Source organism: Cibotium barometz, chromosome 29 (assembly GCF_041138505.1).
Source record: "Cibotium barometz isolate CiBa-2024 chromosome 29, ASM4113850v1, whole genome shotgun sequence".
Classification (NCBI taxonomy): Eukaryota; Viridiplantae; Streptophyta; class Polypodiopsida; order Cyatheales; family Cibotiaceae; genus Cibotium; species Cibotium barometz.
The window spans coordinates 3,769,817-3,793,078 of record NC_141074.1 but is presented as its reverse complement, the minus strand read 5'-3'; the positions used below and the strand labels follow the sequence as shown (position 1 = coordinate 3,793,078).

At 40.3% G+C, this 23,262-nt stretch overlaps 1 protein-coding gene across 1 annotated transcript; it reads left to right on the top strand.

Annotated features, from left to right (window-relative positions):
• Positions 1-19,968: 19,968 nt before the first annotated feature.
• Positions 19,969-22,072, top strand: LOC147621745 (uncharacterized). The gene has a single exon (XM_086822768.1). It carries the CDS (start codon positions 19,996-19,998, stop codon positions 21,994-21,996), a length of 2,001 nt encoding a protein of 666 aa, XP_086678894.1. The 5' UTR covers positions 19,969-19,995; the 3' UTR covers positions 21,997-22,072.
• The last annotated feature ends 1,190 nt before the right edge of the window (positions 22,073-23,262 follow it).

Genomic DNA, 23,262 nt, shown 5'->3' with positions numbered 1-23,262 from the left:
TAAACATTTCAAGATTATCTATCAAATATTAAGATATACAATAGGTGTCCCATGTTAGATCTACATCCATGACTACATTCATTAGAGAGGTTTGGCTTATCGTTTCACCACCTGTACATACATGCAAACACATCTTAACTTTGAAACTTCAGCCAAATATAATAAAGACATGGAAAAACTCAATCTTGATGTGAATGGAGCATAGCCTCTAATTAGTTGGACGTTTCTATGAAGAGGAGTCCCATGTTACAGCCGCAACCCTATTGCTACAGCTCTCTACAACTCTCAGCATTCTACCATGCCCCATGGGACAATACACATCCTAGCCTTATGAGGGCAAACCTCGTGATGCAACGCAACCTTGTAGGAGATCAACTCAGCTCCCAGAGGTTGGACATATCTCTTATAGTAGAGATTATATCAACCAGTATCTATAGAGAAACTGCGCCTAACACTACAATCAAGTCATTGTAGTCAAGCATCCTAGATAGGATGAAACGGCCCTAAGCACTGTGACCATTCAAAAAATCTCATTAGCTAAACTTAGCCAAAATGCGTAGAATGTTTGCATATGCTTACTTTATTGATGGCTGGATTAAACCCATGTGTTGTGCTGCTTTGTTTAGGCTCCCTCTATACACTTGGATCCCTGTTATACATTGGGTGATAGGGTATAAACAATTGATGAATGGCCTCTCATAATCAAATACACTATTTGTAACACAAGTTGATAAAAGAATCAGCAAAGAAGGGAAAACATTAAAAGAATCAAGATATACCTATAACCCATGCTTCTTTCAAGCCCTATGCCATTGTTGCTTTCTTTATGAAAATGAGGTTGTTGAGTGTATCGTCCATACTCAACTCAATCAGCATCTGTGAAATCTATGTGACATTACCAATTTGAAATAAGACCTAACTAGAGCACAAACATCATGCCTATAATTCATTGTCATCAGAATGTAAATAAGAGATACAATAAACTCAGCTTATCTAGCACCTAATATCATACGAACTATTTAATCCTTTTCTTGAAATACTTGGTGGACCCCCTCAAAAAACTTTGAGCGAACCTATACCACAAGAATGGGCAAGAGTCCTAGACGACATGACAGTGTTGAAAAGACACTACATGGCTTCCTTGAGTAAGCATGTGTATATGGATGAATCCCATAGGCTTTAACATAGTACCTTGTGAAGGATCTTGCAATGTAAACCCCTTGAATCTCGTAGTTTTCAGGATTGAAAATCTAGATTTGGGATTCTATTTTTATGATGTCTAGGAAAACATGTATCTTCCTTGTGAAGAACCTGAAATTGAGCAAGTCATGGTAGAGCTTAGCCAAAGCTTGTGGATTCTTAGTTGTACCTAATTCCATGCCAACGAAATTAGGATATGGTGAATCATTACTAGGAACTAGTAAAGGAAAAGAAGTTGTGCAATAGGCACAATCCAAAGGCACCTAGGGTATAGATGCAACCAGTGGATTTCTAGAGCTTATATATACTCTAGGACACATCAACCCTGAGTATTCATTTGCCCCACCAGTTAGTGAGATGGTAACAGAAGAGGAGATTCACATCGAAGGAGAGAAGAGACATGGTTTGTATTCTTATGTTCACACAATGGTACCTCCTTTCTCATATGGTGAGTTTACATTTTCCCCTAGCTTTGCAACCCAGTAGAGGACTACCTACCACTTCTGGACCAATTCTTATGGCTTGACCTATTGGGAGTGGAAGTGTAGACCCATTATAAAGAGTCCACACTTCTCGAACAGAAGGTTCTCCAACTCTAGATGTACCAGTTCCTAGGGGCACTATAGCTCCTCCACACTAGTAGGGATGATATCAACAGAGGATGCTATAAGGATGGCTGAAGCTATTGCTAGGGTAGTAGCAAGAAGTAGAGAACTTGCTGCCAAACTTCACTTGCACACTCCTTTACCTCAAGAAAGTGAGCGATATAGGACAACATCCAAGGTTTGGAGTGTGTCAAAGAGGTAATGACCAAGTTTAGTGGCATGGGTGATGCCCATGGTCATATTGAAACTTTCGAGTAGGTAAGTGAAGCATTGAGTGTCAAAGACAATCCTACAAAGATTGAGGAATTTGGCTTCACACTTGAACAAGGTGCAAGTAAATGCTTTCGTACCCTAGGACCAGAAAGCAAGGTAATATATGAAGACTTGAAATAATCTTTCCTTATAGCCTATGCAAGCAAAAACTAGAGCCAAATGGAGTTCCACTAATCAATTAAACACTCTAAAACAAAAGATAGTGAATCTGTAAGAGAATACATCAACCAAGAAAAATACTTGTTAATCGTGTGAGCCTGAGGAAAGGTTCAACCAGACACAGTTGATCTCTCTATTCTTAAAAGGTTTATAAAGTGAGAAGCTTCATGATGCCCTCTATGCTCGAAGACATAGGACGTTCAATGAATGTGCCTTAGATGCCATTGATTATGTGATAATATAATGGGACCTCCAAAGGAGATTAATATGGTAATGAAATATCATTCAAATGCCTTCTAAAAGTGGATCTCAAGAAATTGATGAAAAGAAGGAGGATACGGAGTTGGTGGGATAACTAATGAAGCATCTGAAGGATGAGTTTAAACTAGTTCTGAAAGAGACGGGCAATCCCCATCTTTATCCACATAGGGATCTGATTTGGTGTGCATACTATAAAGAAAATCGTATGACTATGGGATGCTTGCATCTCAAACCAAGACCTAACCTGTGGTGTGGATATTGTGCTCGCATATGGGTAACCATGACACCAATAGGTGTTACCTTCTCAATCCCACTTTAAGGATGAATCAAGCAGTTGGAGCTCCTGCTTTATGAGCTCCACAAAGACCATTGGCATTACCTGCACCACAAGTGCACTTTTGGAGTCCACTGTAGGCAAGGGGAGGTACAAACCCTTCACCACCTCCAATCTTGTCACCCTGACCAGTCCCTCCTAGGGTGACCCCAATGCATCAAATGGTGGTAGAGAATGAAAGTGACATGGAAAACATTACCATGGAACTCAACTATGATTCTCCTATTGAAATTTTAGAAAATAAGGAATACCTAGTCACGCTTCCAGGATATACCATGGTTAACTTTGAGGAGTATACCACCTTGTTAAACATGATTGTTGCAGCCAACAAAAGCAATAACATAAAATCCTTGAATCGAAGAGCCCCACTCTCTTGCTATTCTTGTAGAGGTCCACATTTAAAAGTGAAATGCAAAGGATCCTCCTATGGTTGTTACTCCTACTTCTTAGGAGGTGGTGTCTAGGGTGCGGAGTAGATCACCTACTAAAAGATTACCCCTACAAAACACAACAATCTACTGGTACTAGTAATCCTTCAAGGAAAACCATGGGATTGGATATGATGTGCATTGTCCAAAATCGAGACACTCAACAATTTAATGTAAGTTATGTCCATGCCGCGACTACGAGGGATCAAGCCCAAAAGGCTAAAAATAGGGATATGGAAGCTTTAACATCCAAGAGTGCTAAGAGAAGAATGGCAAAGAAAAAGAAATCTATGATGGTCGTGGCAATGGAAAGGACAAAGTAAAAATTACAGATGGAACAAGTTCATCATCTAGTGAGTCTCTTCTTCTGATTTTGGAGGATGAGTACCTGCGGTTTGTGAAAAAATTAGTAGAAAATAGATTTGAGGCTCACACTTTAAATATTTATAAGAAGATTGAGCAGTACCCAAATCTTGTTAAGGAAAAGGAAAAATTTGATGAAGCCATTGAGTTGGTTCAAAAGACTCAACAAGAGTTTGAAAGCATTTATGGACCGATTAAGGCTCCAAAACCAATTCGGCCACCTCCACTATTGGTCATTCCTGAGTCAGGAAGTGAAGTCGTGCACAAGGAAGAGGAGTACTATGCAACGTTGATAGTTTCTGACTCTAAGGAGTTAAACCTCTTTGAATTTACCAATGAAGATAAGGCCAAGGAGACATTGGGAAAGAAATGAGGACAAGTTGAAAGCTTGATAAAACCTATTCAGATCAACCAGAGTCGCATGATTTTATGTTGAATCTTAGAAATAGATCTCCTCCAAGATCTAGGGTTTCCTTTATGTTGAATCTTAGAAATAGATCTCCTCCAAGATCTAGGGTTTCCTGTATCATCATTGCCACTGAACCTTTGGAAGGGATAGTGAAAGAATCCATTCCCACGGTTCTTATTTACCTGGATAGTGATTTAAACTGTGAGGATGAGGGTGTAAAAGAAAGAGGATGCCCTCCAGTAACAACAACGAGATCTATGAGACTCCCAAGGTTTGCTATAGAAAAGTGAGAAACACAAAGCAGCCTAAGACATCGAATATGTTGGAATCCCTCTTGTCTACACCTATCACGATGACATTGGGGGAATTTTTATAGGACAATTGTACCTTGTGGGAATCTGTAAAACAATGGTTAAAAACCAAACACCCAGTTGAGTCCTTGGACATGGAGTCTAAGGGAGAATTCGATATTTATAGGGATGATAATTTGGACAACCAGAGTATTCTTGAGGTACCCATCAACAAACTCAGGCAGTATCAGTACTATGAAGGGGAGGATACTAATGCAACCATTCCCATTTCCTATAAAGAAACTTGAGTATCTGCCATCCTTGATGGTGGAGCTGGTGTTATTATTGCGACTAAAGCCTGTTGGATATGATGGGATGAACCTCCTTTAGAACCTACATGTGTATCAGTCAAGATGGTTGATGGCTTTATTGAACAAGCCCCTTTGGAAGAGTAGTCACATAACTATGGATACCTACGGTATGCGCTTTTTCCATACATTCGTAATCATGGATTTCCAACATTCTACTAATTATAATATAATAAAATGGGAACCCCATTTATGACACAATTACAAATGATACATGAATGGGGTACGAACTATATTTACCTCTGAGAGAATGAACAAATCATTAGGGTAGATTTGGTGAGTCATAAAGCCCATCCACCAGTGAGTTGAACTCCTTCGGACCTTAATTATACCACATCTCATACAAAAAGTCTACCAAAAGAAGAATCTATATGGTGTGTACGCATAAGGCTACAACCTTAGAAAGCAAGGTGTTCGCTAAAAAGAAAAAGCTCCTTGATGATGGAATAGACATTAGTCTAAGAAAAGTTGAAGAGCCATAAAACTAGCTCGAGAGTTTATCCTATCATGTCTGTCAATGTATTTCACTTGAGGGAGAAGAATGATTGCTCTATAAGCTATTTCTACTATAGTATCCGTGATTTGTGCAAAGAATTCTCCATGTACTGTCTTACTCCATTTTTTCATGTGTGTACTGTTATTTATGGTGCCTAGTTTGACTTTTGAATATGACAACCCTGAAGGCAGGCAAATGCTTCAATGATTAACTCTCTGTGTAACTTAATCTCAGCCTCATACAGCCATCCCCCTTTCTACATCATAAGAGTTTAGAAATTTAGTTTATGATAATAGGGTCATAGTAAGGATTCTACGAAGGTGCCATCCAAGCTAGTTGCCTGCAATTTCTCCATTACACCATCTTCCTTAAGAACTAAGTACCATTCTGGTGCATGCCATTCTGGTGCATGGTAGGTATACAAATAGGGCTCCTTTTCTATATTCTTTTGGAACACTCAAATGTGTATGCATCCTCCATTTGTGCCCACATCACCCAGCCAACTAGATGAATAACCATGCTTAGTTACCCAACCTTGAGCAACTTGTAAATGACTTATCCAGAACCTTTGGTATTCCTTTTAACTACTTGGGTTTTCCCTACTCTTTTGAGTCCTTGTTAGACACAGCCTATTCACTTGGCATCTTTGCATTCACTTTTGAGTCCTTTAGAACACTCAAATGTGTATGCATCCTCCATTTGTGCCCACATCACCTAGCCAACTAGATGAATAACCATGCTTAGTTACCCAACCTTGAGCAACTTGTAAATGACTTATCCAAAACCTTTGGTATTCCTTTTAACTACTTGGGTTTTCCCTACTCTTTTGAGTCCTTGTTAGACACAACCTATTTCCTTGGCATCTTTGCATTCACATTAGTGCTTGCTTGGGTGTTTTGGGACATTTTTGTTGCAAACAACACCTCTTATTAGTAAGAAAGTGTTGGGTTTCATTTTCTCTATCTGCCAGTCTTAATCAATATGTAATGCAGTACCCAAGTTTCTCGATGAATGACACTATACCCTTCTGGATAGGACTGGAACTTTTGATTGGAGAAATAATAATATTCTCCTCTCAGGGGCGATTTCCAATGTCCCTTTTCCACTTTATTGCATTTGAAAGTGGTGGTCAAAATCATGTAGACTAAAAACCCAAAAGATGTCCATATCCAGTGACTAGATGGTTGCAATGGGTTTTAGACCCCCTGCAGGTATGTGTTTTCTTAAAACTCAGAGGTTCAATTTAATATACTACTATCTCAGTATTATTTAGTACTGTATAGTACTATTTATTAACTCTTTTGGTATAGTTTCATAAGTGATTAGTACTGCTTACTATTTAGTACTTTGTTGTTCCTATTAGTTCTACTAACTATTAGTACTACGAACTGCTTTCTAGAACTATTTAGTACTCCGTAGGTACCATTTTAGATATATTTTAGTACTCTATTAAAACTCAGAGGTCCAATTTAGTATACTAATATTTCATTACAATTTTAGCACTCTTTAGTACTATTTAAAATACTAATTTACTAATATTGTAACTCTTTTAGTAGAGTTTCATATGTTTTTAGTACTATGTGTATTTAGTCCTCTTTGCATACACTTTTAGTACTATTTGCATTTAAAATTGTAATTTAGTACTTAATATTGTAACTCTTTTAGTAGAGTTTCATACACTTTACATTCAACTACTATTTTAGTACTATTTAAAGCTTTTTAGTTTGCATGACTACTCTTGAAGTACTATTAGCCAATCTCTTTTAGTACTTTTTAGTACTAGATTGGACCTTTTTTACAATTGTGCTATATGTCATTGTTCTATAGTACTAGAATAGTACTATACATGTAAATACTTTAGTACTATACTACCAGTATCTTAGGACTCTTTAGTACTAGTATGCTAGTAGTATTTGCTTTTGAATTAGCACAGTAATAGAGGTTAGTACTATACAAATTTTTACTCTTTAGTACTATATACTGCCACTGTGTTAGCAATATTTAGTACTATTTTGTGTGGTATCTGGTAAAGGGTTGTACACAATGTTAATTGGTAGTTGTTAGTACTAATTAATACTCACAAAGTAAGCACTATGTTAGTACTATTCAGTACTATCATAGTGCTTACTTAGTACTATCTTATATTAGTACTATATGTGGTTGTTATTAGTACTGTGTTAGCACTATGTTTTTTAGCTTGTCCTGAAGAGCTAGTTTAGTACTAACACATTGTTGTGTTTGTACTGCTTGCAGGTGCAACATCCACTTCTGAACGTGCTGAACATAAAACGCTCAGAAGCATTCGCACAAAGCAGCATGAGGGAGATGCTAGCATAGGTGTGCATAGGTTTGTAAAAGGCTCATCTAGCAAGCTGCATAAATGTGGCAAGATGCACAAAGCCCATTTGGCATATTGAAGCCATCATGAGGGAGAAGCCAATTCATATGGTGCCACCTACCTTTGATGCCAGCCACCTAGATGGTGGGGATGAGGACAAAGGAGGTAAAAGCAGCCTACCCTTGGAATCCACGGAGGATGCAGGAGACTCATACAATGAAGATGAATTCAAAAGGAAAGCCCTCCACCAAAAAGAGCTTCTAAGCTCTCAGCAAAATAATCAAGGCTGGCCAAACGAGGATTCAAGTAATGGAGCTCCTCTTCCAGAAGGGGTAGCAAATTGTGAAGGTAGGCACTTTAGATAATACATTTTAATTGGCATGCAATTTACATAATACATTGGTATGTGGTTTAGATAATACAGGTTTAATTGGCATGTTGGTTTACATAATGCATTTTAATTGGCATGGTGGTTTACAGAGAATACATTTTAATTGTGTGACTCAGGTCCACCAACTAACATTGACGTTGTGGAGGGTGTGTCTCGAGCGCAAGGGACTTCCATTTCTAAAAAAATAAATGCACAATGGGTGTTATACAAAGCCAGAATGCGCATTTGCAAGCAAGGTATGGCACAATTGGTTTACATATTATATTGTTGTTACAATCTTGAAGGTTGGTCTCCTTTGTAGTCATAATTATTCCCTGCTAGTCTCTATGTGTTGATTTTTTCTATGTCACATTTTTAGCTCTGATCTAATTGTGATGGGGTTATGTTGTGGGTGATCGAGATGATGAGAAAAAAGATGAGGTGTACATATTGGATTCTGAAGATGCCGAGAAGCTAAACCTGGAAGGGAAAGCCAACAGTGAAGTTAAGAAAAAGGGAATGGTTGGGGGACAAGAAGAGAGTAAAGCTAGTGATGAGAGCATGCCAAAGAAGGACAGTGGTGCCAAAGACCTTGAGGGTGGCACATCCAGCAAGGACATTTCCCAGGAGCATGAGGAGGCTGCTACATCCACCAAGGCCAAAGCCCAGGAGCATGAGGAGGCTACTACATCCACCAAGGCCACTGCCTAAGAGCATGAGGAGGCCATGAGGAGGGTGGTACATCCACCAAGGTCATTGCCTATAGGAGCATGAGGCGGCTATGTCTAACATTGATGGTGACAATCTGAAACTATCTCGCTTAGTCCCTACGGGGTTTAAGAAGAGTAAAGCTTGTAGCCTTCCTACTTGTAAGGGTTGTGACTCTGTACACTTGCCCAAAACTAGATCCAACTCAAAATGAGCATACTATTGTATTGCCCCTTTGTTTTGCCTTTTTGGGAATGCACTGCACTTTTTGAAATACACTTTTGTTTCTATCTTGAGCAAAGTGCATCAATTTGTTATGTATTTTTTTTAAAGTTGGTCTTGAGTTTGTTATTTTAGTACCGTGTCATTTATCTGAGTACTTAAAAAATTTGAGAAGTACCTCTTCTGTGTGTTAGGCGAATACACAACAACGGTTCCTCCAAAACATCTGCTTATTTTTTATGTTAACGGAGTCATGGTCAAAAGATGGTTCCAACATGCTCCACCCCATGTTGCAACAAAACTTCAGCTTCATAGAGTGGGCAAGCACGTGGTGTCGCTAAGGCCTAGACTCATTCAGTTCCTTGCCGAATTGGGCCCTCGTTATGATGTCAGAATTTGGAGTAACATGGCCCCCAAAAATCTGATGCCGATTGCCGTGGATTCAGACTTCAAATTCAAATTCCACTTCTCGCATGCAAGACGAGTGTGTGCAACAGCCAGGCATATACCATCCCAAGCGGACTAAGGATCTCCTATTCCTAAAGCCGTTCAACTCGCTTCTTGATAGGGGCATACAATTGAACCCCATGCATATCCTGCTCATGAACGACATGCTAGATAAGGGATGTTTGAATCCAATAGGGATAACTTATTGTGTCTCAACATATGAAGGTGATACCAAGGATGAAGAGTTTCTCGAGATGCTATTGCCTTACTTGTAGAGGCTATGTAAATTTAAGGGCATCGTCTTGGAGTTCTCATATAAATTTCCTTATAAAGGGCATATGTTTGGGGCATATGTTTGAGCTGTGGGCAAGGCAGCGTAATACAAGCCCCTCCATGAGCTACTAAAGGTAATTGAGACTGAATATGCCGAGGTGGAAAAAATCGAGTCTTCCGTGAAGTTCATTGGAGCTTATCCATTACCAAGCTGGCCAAGCCGCTCAAGACATAATTTAGATGTTGCCACCCGATTTGGCTATAGCCATTATTTAAAAGAACCCATTTCATGCATATGTGAATTGGTGAGTAGGGTTATGTGATTAGGTTTGGCCTTTGTAATCAGATATACTGTAAATCAATTTCAATGCGATAGCCTATATATAACGATACATGTTTTTGCTCTCAAAATCACCTTTTGTATGAGCTCCCTAGTAATTAAAGTTCTCTTTAACTTGTTATATTAGCCTTTGGTTTTCATCTAACAGTCTTGGGTCTTTTTATAACTTTTTGGACATCTCTGTAAATCGTCTTTTATAATTCAAGTTATATTTTACAAAAAAAAAAAAACTTGTTGATTAAAGTTGTTGTTGATTAAAGACTAAGAGTACTAACATAAGACCAACACTGTAATAGCACACTACTAACATGAGACAAAAATAGTACTACGATAGTACTAACACAATAGTAACATAATAGTACTAACATAGTACTAAGTCAGTATTGTCCAAAGATAGCATAATTAATTAACTAGGATAATAATTAATTACTCTAAGTACTGTTGTTGATTAAAGTTCTTGTTGATTAAAGACTAACACAGTACTAACATAAGACTAACACTTTAATGGCACAGTACTAACATTAGACTAAAATAGTACTAAGACAGTACTAACATAATAGTAATATACATGATGTAAACACTCCAGCAGTTGCATGGCAAAATTTGGTTCAAATGTTCTAGACTAACACAAAGGCAAGGAAGTTGTAGTTAAAGAAAGAGTTACATACTGTGGAAAAGAAAAGCATGTCCATCAATGAATAAGCCTTAAAGATCAAGTGCATTGTTGAATCCCTTGGGTCTATCAATGTATTAGTGGAGGATGATGATTTGGTGAGTGTTCTAGACTAACACAAAGGCAAGGAAGTTGCAGTTAAAGCAAGAGTTACATACTGTGGAAAAGAAAAGCATGTCCATCAATGAATATGCCTTAAAGATCAAGTGCATTGTTGAATCCCTTGGGTCTATCAATGTATTAGTGGAGGATGATGATTTGGTGAGTGTCTGTCTGAATGGGCTTGGCAAAGAGTACAAGCCATTCAAGACCTCCATTGTAGTTAGGGAGAATATTCCCAACTTTTGGGACTTGATATCTATGCTGATCATAGAAGAAAAGGCTTTAGGTGAGGATTCTTCTTCACAGTGCAAGAACACATTGGAACATGCCTTCTACTCTAATTTAGGTAGAGGCCGTGGTGGCTGAGTCCCGTCATTGCTCTGGTTGCAGCAAAGGGTTGGTCTTTACATTAAATGGATGTAAAGAATGCTTTCTTGCATGGTGATTTGCAAGAAGTGTACATGATGCAGCTACCAGGTTATGAGAGTGATGCACATCAGATTCTATGTGTGCACGTTACACAAAGCCTTGTATGGCTTGAAGCAGTCACCTAGAGCATGGTCAAACAAGATCGGGGAGTATATTGTTACCATTGGATTTCAGATATCCAATGTAGATTTTTCACTATATGTGAAAAAGTTAGATAGAGGGATCATGCTATTAGTCATCTATGTGGATGACTTGATTATCACTTGTGATAGTGATGCAGAAATACATGATGTCAGGATGCTTTTGAAGCAGAAGTTTGAGATGAAGGATTTGAGTGAGTTGCAGTATTTCTTGGGCATAGAGCTGGTGAGATCACCTCATGGAATTTTGCTATTACAGAGGTAGTATGGCTTGGACATGTTCTCCAAGTATGGTATGACAGGCTGTAAGCCTATTTTAGTGTCATTGGAGGAGAACACAAAACTTTCCAAAGATACATGTGAGCTTTTGGAGGACCCCACTACATACAGACACATAGTGGGTAGTTTGATCTACATGACCATTACAAGGCTAGACTTAAGCTATGTTGTTGGGCTTGTGAGTTAGTTTATGCAAGCCCCTTGGAAGCCACACTTAGATGCGGCTTGATGGATCCTCAGGTACATAAAGTCCACAGTTGATTATAGACTTTTCTATGAGGCTCGTGTTCAGAGATACAGTTGCATGGGTACACAGATGCTGATTGGGCTGGCAGTATTGCAGACAGAAGATCTACCAGTGGTTTTATGTTCTCATTTGGGAGTGCTGCTGGGAGTTGGGGCAGTAAGAAGTAGCCAACAATTGCCTTATTGAGTATAGAGGCAAAGTACAAGGGTGCTGATATGGCAGCTTGTGAGGTAGCTTGGTTTTAGAAGCTACTTGGTGACATGGGAGAGCCTGTGGATACGGCAGTTGTCATATATTGTGACAACATGAGTAGCATACAGTTCCAGTAACCCAGTATATCATGTTAGAATGAAGCACATTAAGGTGCATTATCACTTTGTGAGGGATAAGGTTCTAGCAGGAGATGTAAATCTGGTATATATCAGCACGAAGGATGACGTAGCTGACATCTTCATGAAGGCATTGGGCACAAAGAAGCTCCAGAGGTTTAGGAGCTTACGTGGAGTGCAATGTGTGGAGTTGAGATACACTTGCATCCATTGAGTTGGGTATAGAGAAAGCCATAGAACAAGAAAAGTTACAAGAAGAAGGGCACCAAAGCCAAGAAGAGGCAATCTCATTACATGTAGAAGTCCTCGAAGAAAGACTGGATACAGGAAAGAGAAAGAGTAGTGAAGAGGCAACTAGCCCCAACAACAAATGATAACGACTAGATGATGTAGAGAGATTTCCAGAAAAGTCTTTCTTACATAACCTGGATTATGAGAAGTTCCTCAACGAGACTGTAGAGGGCCTGGAGAGTCTCTTACAATTACCACACTTTGAATTAGAAGGAGCATTTTGCAACCAATACCTCTATTTGGGATCAAGAGTAGCAGGTGTGGCGCTGCCACCTATTGACCACCACTCACATGCTTCAAGAAAGACATGCAACACTATGGAAATAGGTCCAGGATGCCACAAAACAAGTCCAGATGCTCCAGGAGCACTTACAAGTAGTAAAAGCAACCCATCGAGATGTGATCTTAAAAAGCTTAAAGGCTACTTTGCCGAAGAGCAAGAAGTAAGGTATCAAACACTAGAAAGCAATTATCTCGTTCTCAGCCAGACATTCTCAGCCAGACACTGGTACAAATAATTAAAGAAAATATAGACCTAAAGGCACAAATGTAGCAAGAAAAAGAACAGATGCAAAGAGAAGTTGCACACAATAAGGAACAATCTAGCATCCATGCTCAACAGCTTCAAGAAGTCCAGAGTACATTTCAAGCCAAGGAAGAGGAATGACAAAGAACTTGAGATCAATATCCATAGCTCTCAAGGATGCTGATCACAAAGTGATCCAACTTTAGATAGAAAGGGAACAAATAAACAAAGCCAATGCTGAGAAGGTACAAGCCCTGAATGAGACCATCAACGCCAACTCTTTGGAGATGCAGAAGCTGATGGACACCCACAAATAGGAAATGTTGCAGATTACCCAGCAGCTCCAAGCTAGTCAAGCTTTGGCACCTGAAAGGCTTCAAAAGATTACAGAAACTCAAGACTTGGAAGCCTGAGCCAGACGAGCACAAGAAGCTGCCACCAGAAGGTTTGAGGAATTATATGCAGCAAGGATGGTCAGAGAAACGACCATTTTAAAACTTCTAAACACCAAAGCTTCAAGGATACAAGAATTGGAGCGACAACTAGCAATCTGAGAATGCAGTGAAAGACAAGAGCCTACTGGACGAGTTACGCTTACTTCTTGAGAAATCTTCAGAGATAGGTTCATTGCCAGTGACTCCTCAGGCCCCTCCTCAAACTCTTACTTTCTTTTTGTCTGCACTAACACTCTCTTTACTTCAATATGAAATAAATCTATCTGAAGATTTAAGCCTAGGAGATTTGAAACTAATTTAACAAAAGACAAAACATGATGCTGATCCTACCATTATTATGGGGATTTTTCGGGGAGACCTACTACTAAACTAATCTAAAAGATATTTTCTTCTATCCATTACACCCTATTGTGCTCAACCTTTGTAGTTGGTGTTGGGTGTTGCGAAAATCAGACATACTGGACAATAGTGTCGACAAACTAGACCTGTTTGTATGAGATGATAATCCTAATACACCAGCCAATTATGAGGTTGTAGCTCGCAGTTAACATTAGTCATGGGTGGTTAGAAGTGTATAATACCCATCAACATTTAAATCTATATAAGTCGACACTCTATCATCCTTTTGGCATTCTTAAACTTTATCCCAATATACAAAAACATCTAGAAGCCATGCTAACTACAGTACTCTATAGTTTTGATAAAATACACATTGAATATCCTAACATATCTCCTGAGGATATCATGGAGCTACAAGAATTTATGAAGCTCAACAAACCAACCCACCCACCCCCTAGTTTTGGAGAGGGTCAAGAGAAGACACCAAGCTCATCTAATCTTCCAACTTATCTGGTGTTTCATCTGTAGCAAGTAAATTACTAAATCCATACCCTAGTATTCCTCCTATTGACAAATCTCAGGCAGATTGTATTTTCTCACATTTTCTTTCTCTTCCATTAGAATTTTCCACTAACACTCTTGCCCCCGAGGAGTTCTCGACACCCCACCTATCTCCACCACGGCCAACTCAAGAGGTTAGTCAAACTCTACTCAAGATACTCTTAAGTCTTTTACTAAATGAAACTGTTTTCGAATCTTTATCTGATGCAAAATATGAAGGATTCATCAGAGCAGGGAATCTATTGTTGAAGCCAAAGGTAATGTTCAAGGTGTTAATGCAAATAACACCTTTTGAACCTAACAGGTGGATCCTACCAAAAGCATACTCTGATGTTACACCTACAAAGCAGCATTATGTACCATACCCTCTCCGAGCACCAAGGCCAGAGTTAGAAGAATTGTTTCCCTTAGTTGGAGAAGGCACCTTATGGTCAAATGTTGCAAGGCATACAAAGCTAGCTAACTCACACTTGGAAGATTTACTTGAAATCAGAATTGTAACATTCATGATCAGCTACTGCTTCCGCAAGTGGAGAAACGCCCATCCAGTCCATACACGAGGAGGCTATACAGCAATTGTCATACAGGATGCAAACCCTAGACTTGAAGATTTTGGTATACAGCTAGCATGGCAAAAGGAGTATTTGACTATTCTAGAATATAGTCACTAGTACATGTGTACTCCGCCCACACAAAGAGTGGACCCATTATATATGCCACTAAAATAAAGATGGACACAAAGAGTGGACCCATTATATATGCCACTAAAATAAAGATGGACACCATTGGAATTCCATGATGCCAAGCTGTGGGATTCACATACTTGGCTACAACATTCCTATATTTTTGTTAGCAACATTTTTAGATATAGGACAGCAAAGGAAGCAATTGCTAACTTGGATACACGCATGCGTCGAATCTCGGATCCTGCTATTGTGGCCAGTGTCCGATTTTTGAAGTTGATTGTGGTCCTTATTGACCAACTCACAGAGGGATATGATGGATATGATGTAGATCAACTCTTATTCAGCATGAACCAAGGTCCCACTAATAGAGGCATGATGTTATACTATCATCCCCTCAAGTGTTTACCATCATATATGCATGTCACATTTGAATACATGGTTGACATCGGGTTCTAGAGATTACACTCTACATTCAGAAGAACCTTGAAAAAGCTTCAATCACGCCATAACTTCTAGCATCTCATGAGTTTGGTGACCAGGTCTTTAGGCCTCGGTGAGGACAGAACCTACATCAGGTAGGGGGATGTTAATCCTAGTTAGGTTTAACAATTATTCTCCTCCCTTTGAGGACATAAATAAGTGTCATGTAAAGGCACTATAAAGGTTGTAACATTCTGAGAGATTGGCCACCCAAGGCCTAAGTTAGTAAGTTTTGGGCGTCCAAGTGTGACATTCTGAGAGATTGGCCACCCAAGGCCTAAGTTAGTAAGTTTTGGGCGCCCAAGTGTGAATAAGAGCCAATTGTATATAAGGTATTTTCTCATAATGAAGAGACACAATCCCGCTTTGTGCTATGAGAGTTCTTGCTTTGTCTTGAGAGAGAGTGTGTGAGAGAGTACTCTAGCACATGTGCCTTCTCTATGCTTGTATGCTTGTGGGGTGAAGTGAGAGAGAGAGATTGCCTTGTATGGTGGTGTGAGCGACTCTACAGTGATAGGGTGGACGTGAAGCTTAGAGGATTGGAGCTTCTCAAGTGAGCTTGGAGACCTCAAGGGACACGAGCTCAAAGCATTGCTAAGTTCACTACTACAGTTGTGTTCTATTGCTTCTTCCAAAGGTGAATGCATAGAGTTCCTTCTTGGAGGTGTGGTAGCCCATAATAACAAACCTTAAATTTTGAAAATTTTGAAGTCTAGGGTAGGGTTGCAAATTTCAGGCTTGGAGAGAGGAGAGAAAGAAAGAGTCGTGATGTGGAGAGAGGAGAGAGAGTCAAGGATAGGGTCGCAAATTTTAGGCTTGGAGAGAGGAGAGAGAGAGAGAGTGGTGATGCGGGCGACATTTGTTGTTGTTCGGGACTACAATTGTTGCAATTAGTGGCAATTTTCTTGACCCCATAAGCATGCCACATGGAAAATTCTAATCCATTCTTAAAAACAAGCCTGATTCCCTAAAAATCCAACCTCTTTTTTACGCCTCGTAAAAAATGACAATTTAAGAATGCACCACATGTTTGTGTGTGAATTCTTTCTAGTTGGGAGTGCTTTTTGCAATGGACTAAGAAATGACATTGTTGTAGTGCATGTGTGTGTGTGTGTGTGTGTGTGTGTGTGAGAGAGAGAGAGAGAGAGAGAGAGAGAGAGAGAGAGAGAATTAACACATTGGTTCACGTTAGTGAGTGTAAGAGTGATCGCATGGGAAGAGACGATGCTATGGTCATGTGTGTGTGTGTGTATGTGTGTGTAAGAGAGAGAGAGAGAGAGAGAGAGAGAGAGAGAGAGAGAGAGAGAGAGAATTAGTCTATCGATTGGATAAGAGACGATGCTATGGTCATGTGTGTGTGTGTGTATGTGTGTGTAAGAGAGAGAGAGAGAGAGAGAGAGAGAGAGAGAGAGAGAGAGAGTTAGTCTATCGATTGGATAAGAGAGAGAATCAGTCTATCGATTGGATAAGAGAGAGAGAGATAAAGAGATGTCACGTGCCCAACCCTAGTTAGAGGGAACAATGGTTAATGAAACATTTCTTGATTTTGTATAATCCTTGCCTATCGTTATCTAAACTATTATTAACTTGTCTTTAATATTTATTTTAACGACTAACCATGGGCATCATTAATTTTAACCCTCCTTAAGTTGCTCTACATGCACGCATGCATGCACATGACACTATGCTGTTTTACTTCGTATCTAGAGCCCACACTATCCTCTTCAACATTCCTTATCCAAACCATAAGGTCTTTCCCGTTTACATCGAAGTCATGAGTTGTTCATTACCCAAGCCTTCATTTGAAGCAAGACACTTCTATTCAAGAAGAAGCCGCTAGCTACTATTGCTCTTTTTCTTTGGATCAATAATAATTATATATATTAACTAAAACTCTTCAAAAACTGCAATACAACCAAATCAGGGCTATAGTGTCCATATTTACTACTCCTTCTTAACTTCATTCATAATTTTACACAAAAATTCCCATCTCTCTTCTCAACTGCAATACAACCAAATCAGGGCTATAGTGTCCATATTTACTACTCCTTCTCAACTTCATTCATAATTTTACACAAAAATTCCCATCTCTCTTCTTCCATCAAAAAGCAAGATTGTTCCCATCTCTCTTCTTCCATTAAAAAGCAAGATTGTTCCCAAGATATCTGATATCCCAAAAGTATGCTAGCCTCCATCATAGCTTCTGTAGTGCATCCCCAAGGGGACTATTTTTCTAGCATTCCCCCTTTCTTGGACCAAACTTTAACAGTGGATCTGGTTCCCACTAGGTTTTCTATAAAGGCAACAAATGTATGATTAACTTGTTTTTCTTTACGGTACCACCTTAGAGTTTTTGGTTCAAACTTGGGAGGCCTTTTCTTCCCTTCCCAACATCTCACCTGCACCATACAGACCAAAGTTAGGGGTTTATTCCTAGTATGTCTGAAGCTCACCAAACTTTGAGGCAGAATTCAGATCATATTCCTTTGCAAGTTGAATCAACATATCTAGCTCAAAGCATCTTATTTTATTCACATTACACACAGACCAACACATGTAAACACACTTATGCATCAAGTCTAACTCTTGCAAGCTTGTACATATACTGCCTTCATAAATACAATTGCATTCCTACTAGACGAGATTTTCATCAAGATGCAAGCTCTGATGATATTAAAAACCAAACCAATATATTCATTATTAACTGACCATTTACCCAAGATCCGGTCCCCCCAACATGTTTGCATACCCAAGCTCTTCTCTATCCATTTAGACATTTTCGACCAAGTACCCCTGGTTGTTGGGCATTCCCAAAACACATGTTACCATCTTCAAGTGATGACCTACACCTGGGACAAATGCCACTAGATATATTTGTCCTTTAGAGTTTGGAGTCAATTGGTAGTGCCCACATGCATACCTTCCACAGAAAGACGATATTTCTTAGGGATCTAGCAATCCTAGAGCAGCTTCCATCTCTTTTTCCAACTAGAAGGGCTCCAATTTACATTCCAGATTTTATTGCAATACAGCACATTAGCATCCCCATTTCTCATTAATGAGTATATATCTCTTGTTTTTCCCTCCTTTAGTTTGATACCATTAAGCCAAGTCCAATCTTTAATCCAAACTGAGGTATCAGTAGCAGTAGAACATAGGTCCCTTTAAAGTAGCTCCAATACCTGAACCATCTAATCTCTTTCCTTGCTAGTATTCCAAAGATAACTCATCCACATCTTTTCACCCTACCATAACCCTATCCTAGCACTCAACCAAATGCCTAATACCTTTATTGTTGAGACTCTTTGGAGCAGAGATATCAATTAGGGCCAAAGGGGGATTAAATTTATGAGTCCACGAAATACCCAAATTGAGTATAGAGTTGCATGTTACTCTGCCACCTCCATCCTAGACCATGATACCCAAATTATCCTTCCAACATTTGCATAGCGTTTTGCAAAGTGCTGAGCTAGTGATCTTAAGAGGAGAAAATGAAAAGAGTTTATTCTTCCAATTTAAATTCCCCCATCTACCTTTAGCCATAACATCAAAGATCTCAACCAGTTCCCTCATTATTAATGCCCAAGTAAAGTTCAGAGATAAACATCTAGGGAGCATCAGAGCATTTCTTGGAATGCAGTGAGTAGGCATATGAATGATACCAATGCCCCCATGTCTTTTAGGAACTGATAATTTGTCCCATGCAAGCCAAGCAGAGACCTTTTTTTTACCATTGTTATTTCTCCAAAGAAAATCTCTAATAGGACCTATGATTTTCTTTCAATGACACTTGCCAATATCCAACACAGGGCACAAAAACATGACATAGGCTCAGTACTGTAGTGCAAATATACACCCAGGCATGAAAGCGGACTTTGATGCCCTCCCACTTTTTCAATTTCTCTACCAGTTGTTTATTAGTGACCCCAACACCAAATGGTATACCAAGCACTCTCACAATTTGACCCTTGTGCACCACCTCACAGCCCCACCTTTGCATATCAAAATCATTATCCTCAGTTAGGCTTGTGCACCACCTCACAGCCCCACCTTTGCATATCAAAATCATTATCCTCAGTTAGGCTTATAATTTTGAATTTTAGAATGTTGCATTTAAAGCCAGAAGCATTGGAAAACTCTTGCACTATCTCTAAGGCCAATCTCACGTTATTGTTCTCAGCCCTTAGAAATAGTAGAGAATCATCAGCAAAGCATTGTGTAACTAGTTGTTCACTATACTTGAGCTTTAGCCCAGTAATATTCCCTTCAATGCATGCTGATTCTAGAGAAATTATTAGAGGATGAGAGGCAATCGCAAACAGCAAGGGTGCTAATGGACAGCCTTGTCTGATTGATTTGTTAATCTCAAACCTCCCTACCCCTCTTCCATTACTCGGCCCAAAAAAGACGTCGCGATTTTTTATCAATGCCATCCATTGACGTCACCTCACAAGGGTCTTTTAAGACATGTGGCACTTAGTCAGCAGGCTTTTAAAAAAAAAAAATCATTTCAATTGGTTTACATATACTCAAGGCCTGCATTTTGGTAAGATATATTCTTCGGCTTCCAATATATGGATGGCTACACGGATGCTTACAAGCAAGCTCTTCTCCGAAATCATGAGGACTCCCAGAAGGCTTGGAGGGCTTTGGATATTGCAGCTTTGACAGCCACCGGGGACCGCGCCAGAGCCGACTTCATCGAAAGATCGCGCCTGCAGCCCCCCACAGTGATGCGAGTAATCGACTGCAAATCCACAATGCAAGCGCAGCAAGTGGTGCTGGTCGATTGGGACGATCGGCTGGTCGATTACACTGCCGTCTCCCACACTTATGGAATGGCTGTTTACAAGGTATTCGATTGCGAATGTGCTTCAACGTGTCTTGCAAAGGTACCCCGCTGTTCTCCTCAACCCTGCCCTGGCCATGCCCAAGATCACCATCGAACTGTTGGGGATATCTTGAAGATGTGTACAATTCTGATGGCTGCCGGAGCAGAATATGTTTGGCACGATGGCGTATGTATTGCTCAGAACAGCGATGCAGAAGTTGAGGAAACCATCAAACATATGGGGTGGATCTATGCCAGTGCCAAGGAGACGGTCATTTTCCTGCATTATGTAGGGAGTCCCATGGCACCGATCAGGCATGATAAAGATCTTGAATCCCGTTGGCATACCAGGGTATGGACATTGCAAGAGGCGGCAGTATCGAAACGCAGACGATACTGTGTGCGTGTGGGTGGTGATTTACGCGAATGCCAAAGTTTGCAAGAGCTTAACGAGAAGATAGCCTCCTTGTATCAGGATGACTCTTGCATTACTGTGATAGAGGAGGATGAATATTGGAACCTCCTCTTGGAACTTGATAGTGTGGTGCTGCCCTTGGTAATCAAGGCAGACTCATTTACCAGTGTTTCCATGAGCGACACAGAGCCCTCCACAATTCACTCCATTCTCAGGTCAAAAGCAAGAAAGTGGTGCAGTTGCATTGTCGACTGGTTGGCAACTTTGTGGCTCACATGCATTCGGAAATCCACCAGTGATTTGGTGATGGACACCCACCCAGAAACCATTGATCCGAGGCTCAGGTCAAATGCAAGAAAGTGGTGCCATTGTATCGATGAGTGGTTGTCAACTTTGTCGCTTACATGCTTTATATTTCCGACCGTACCCTCAGTGTTACGGATTTGTTCTACTCGCCAAAGCAAGCACGAGGGAGATCGCATCAACAGCATTCTTGCATTGTCTGGAGTGAAAGATTTTGTGGCTCCAAAGGATGTGGACTTGGAGGTTTCAACGATTGAGTTTTTCAAGCGGCAGGGGCAGCAAGGTCTGGAAATGGCTGTGTTCACAACTAATCTGGCATGGGGAGGAAAGGATCAGTGGGAGCATACATGGGTCCCAACCTTGTCGAAACAGTTGAGGTCACTCCACGAATTTGGCGACGATTATGAAGGACCGTTTGTAAGGGATTACATTGGGTTTGAGGTGCTGCAGGACAAGAAATTAAAGCTGAGAGGAGATCTAGCATGTGTGGCTGTGCAGTTCACATTGAGAGGGGAGGAAGAAGAAGAAGAAGAAGAAGAAGAAGAAGAAGAAATAGCAGCAGCAGCAGAAGAGGGTGTAACAACAGATTTGGGACAGCGGCAGTCCAGTGATTCTTTAGCAGGAAGTAGCAGTTTAAGCATGGATCTGATGTGGGATATGTATGGTTTCAGAGCATCACTTGCACAAGCTTCTTCTACATTGGAAATGGGCATTGCAGTTATTCCAAAATCATCCTCGCGCTTACCAGTGGTGGAGGGATGCGAGGTAAAGGAAGGGAAAAGCTTCTGTGCTTATTTGGTGTTCCCTGCTCCAGCTCTTCCACATTATCATTCTGCATTAGAGAGCTTCGATTCCAGAATGCCCCTTTCCCTTTGGTTGAGCATGCAGGCTCTCTTAGTGGAAGGTGACTTGCACACACAGGTTTCCAAGCTTGGGTGCTTTCATATTTACCCATCTCTACAAAGCATTCTGCTACAGGATCTTTCTCATGCCACCATATCCATTCAGAGTCTTGTAATTATATAAAGGATAAATGTTTCTGGTACAGCCACCACCACATCCATCAAGAAAGTGTTATCGATACAAATTAGGATTGTGGCTATGCGAGGTTCTATTTCATTATGTCTTTTGTGCCTTTTGTGTTTCCATGGAGGTCATCTCTTTCACATGCTACTCTTTATGACATGCAGCATCTTATAGTACCAAGATTGGCTTCCACCCAGGTATCTTCAGGCTATTCAAAGCATTGCACTAGTCAAGGGCTCTCTTATTTCTTCAGGCAAGGCAAGGTATATGGCTTGCAGAGGATCCTTACACACATACACTCACATAGCTCACACACACACACACACCAAGCTCATGCTTCCGTTGTGCTTATTCTTCCTCAATTCTCTACCAAGTGTATGGGAAATTTTTTTGGGGCAATTGTGGTTTATACACCCACTCTCACATTTCTGATTTGAAAATTTTCGGGCTGCAAGCTACATCGAAAAATTGCAGTAGTGTGAGATTATTTTCAACAAGTCATGGACTCGCCGTTTTATGTTTTTGGGGTAAGTGGGCTCAAAAACCACCAATTGAAGCTCAAGATCCTCAAGTTTTCAAAACACCCCACCTCATCCCAAAGCGCATCCTCAGTGTTTGTTTTTTGTTCATAAAAGAGCTCAAAAATTTGAGCCATAAGTGGTATTGGCCGATTGGGTCTTTTCTTACAAGCCCAAGATTATACCTAAAGGCTTTGTTTATGAGGTTTTGGCAGTTAAAGACTTCAAGGGACTTCCAACATTCAAGAGTTCTGTGTATTTGTCATGTGGAAGACGTGTGCATGCTCATTCCAAGAGCTGATGTCTGATAGGCAGCAGGAAAAGACACAGGTTTTGGGCATGATCCAGGTGCTTTGGTGTGCAGGAGAACCCCGGAGTGGAACAAGAGCCTGTCGGCTGCAGCTACAGAGCTGGCCGACACTATATTCAGGCGGGTGGAATATTCTGCTGGCCGACAACAGGTCTCTTGTACTAGAGAAGCCTATAAAAGGCTATGCCAAGATAGTTGTTGAATCACTCACTCCTCTACTCCTCTAGGGAGTAGGGTCACACTCTTCGGTCCATCGTAAAGGGTCACTTTTAGCCGCTCGTTGAAGAGGGTAGAGCAGCTGTGAAGATAATGAGATGAACCTCGCCAAGTATTTGACTTTTTGGATAAAGGTAGCAAGCTGTTTTGTATCTTTTGGAGCTGGCAATAATACAAGAGCTTTCACTTTCTCTGGATCAACTTCGATGCCGTTTTCAGAGA

Bases quoted from the DNA above. Each gene is read 5' to 3' on its own strand.
- LOC147621745 (XM_086822768.1), top strand. From the start codon at position 19,996: ATGGATGGCTACACGGATGCTTACAAGCAAGCTCTTCTCCGAAATCAT.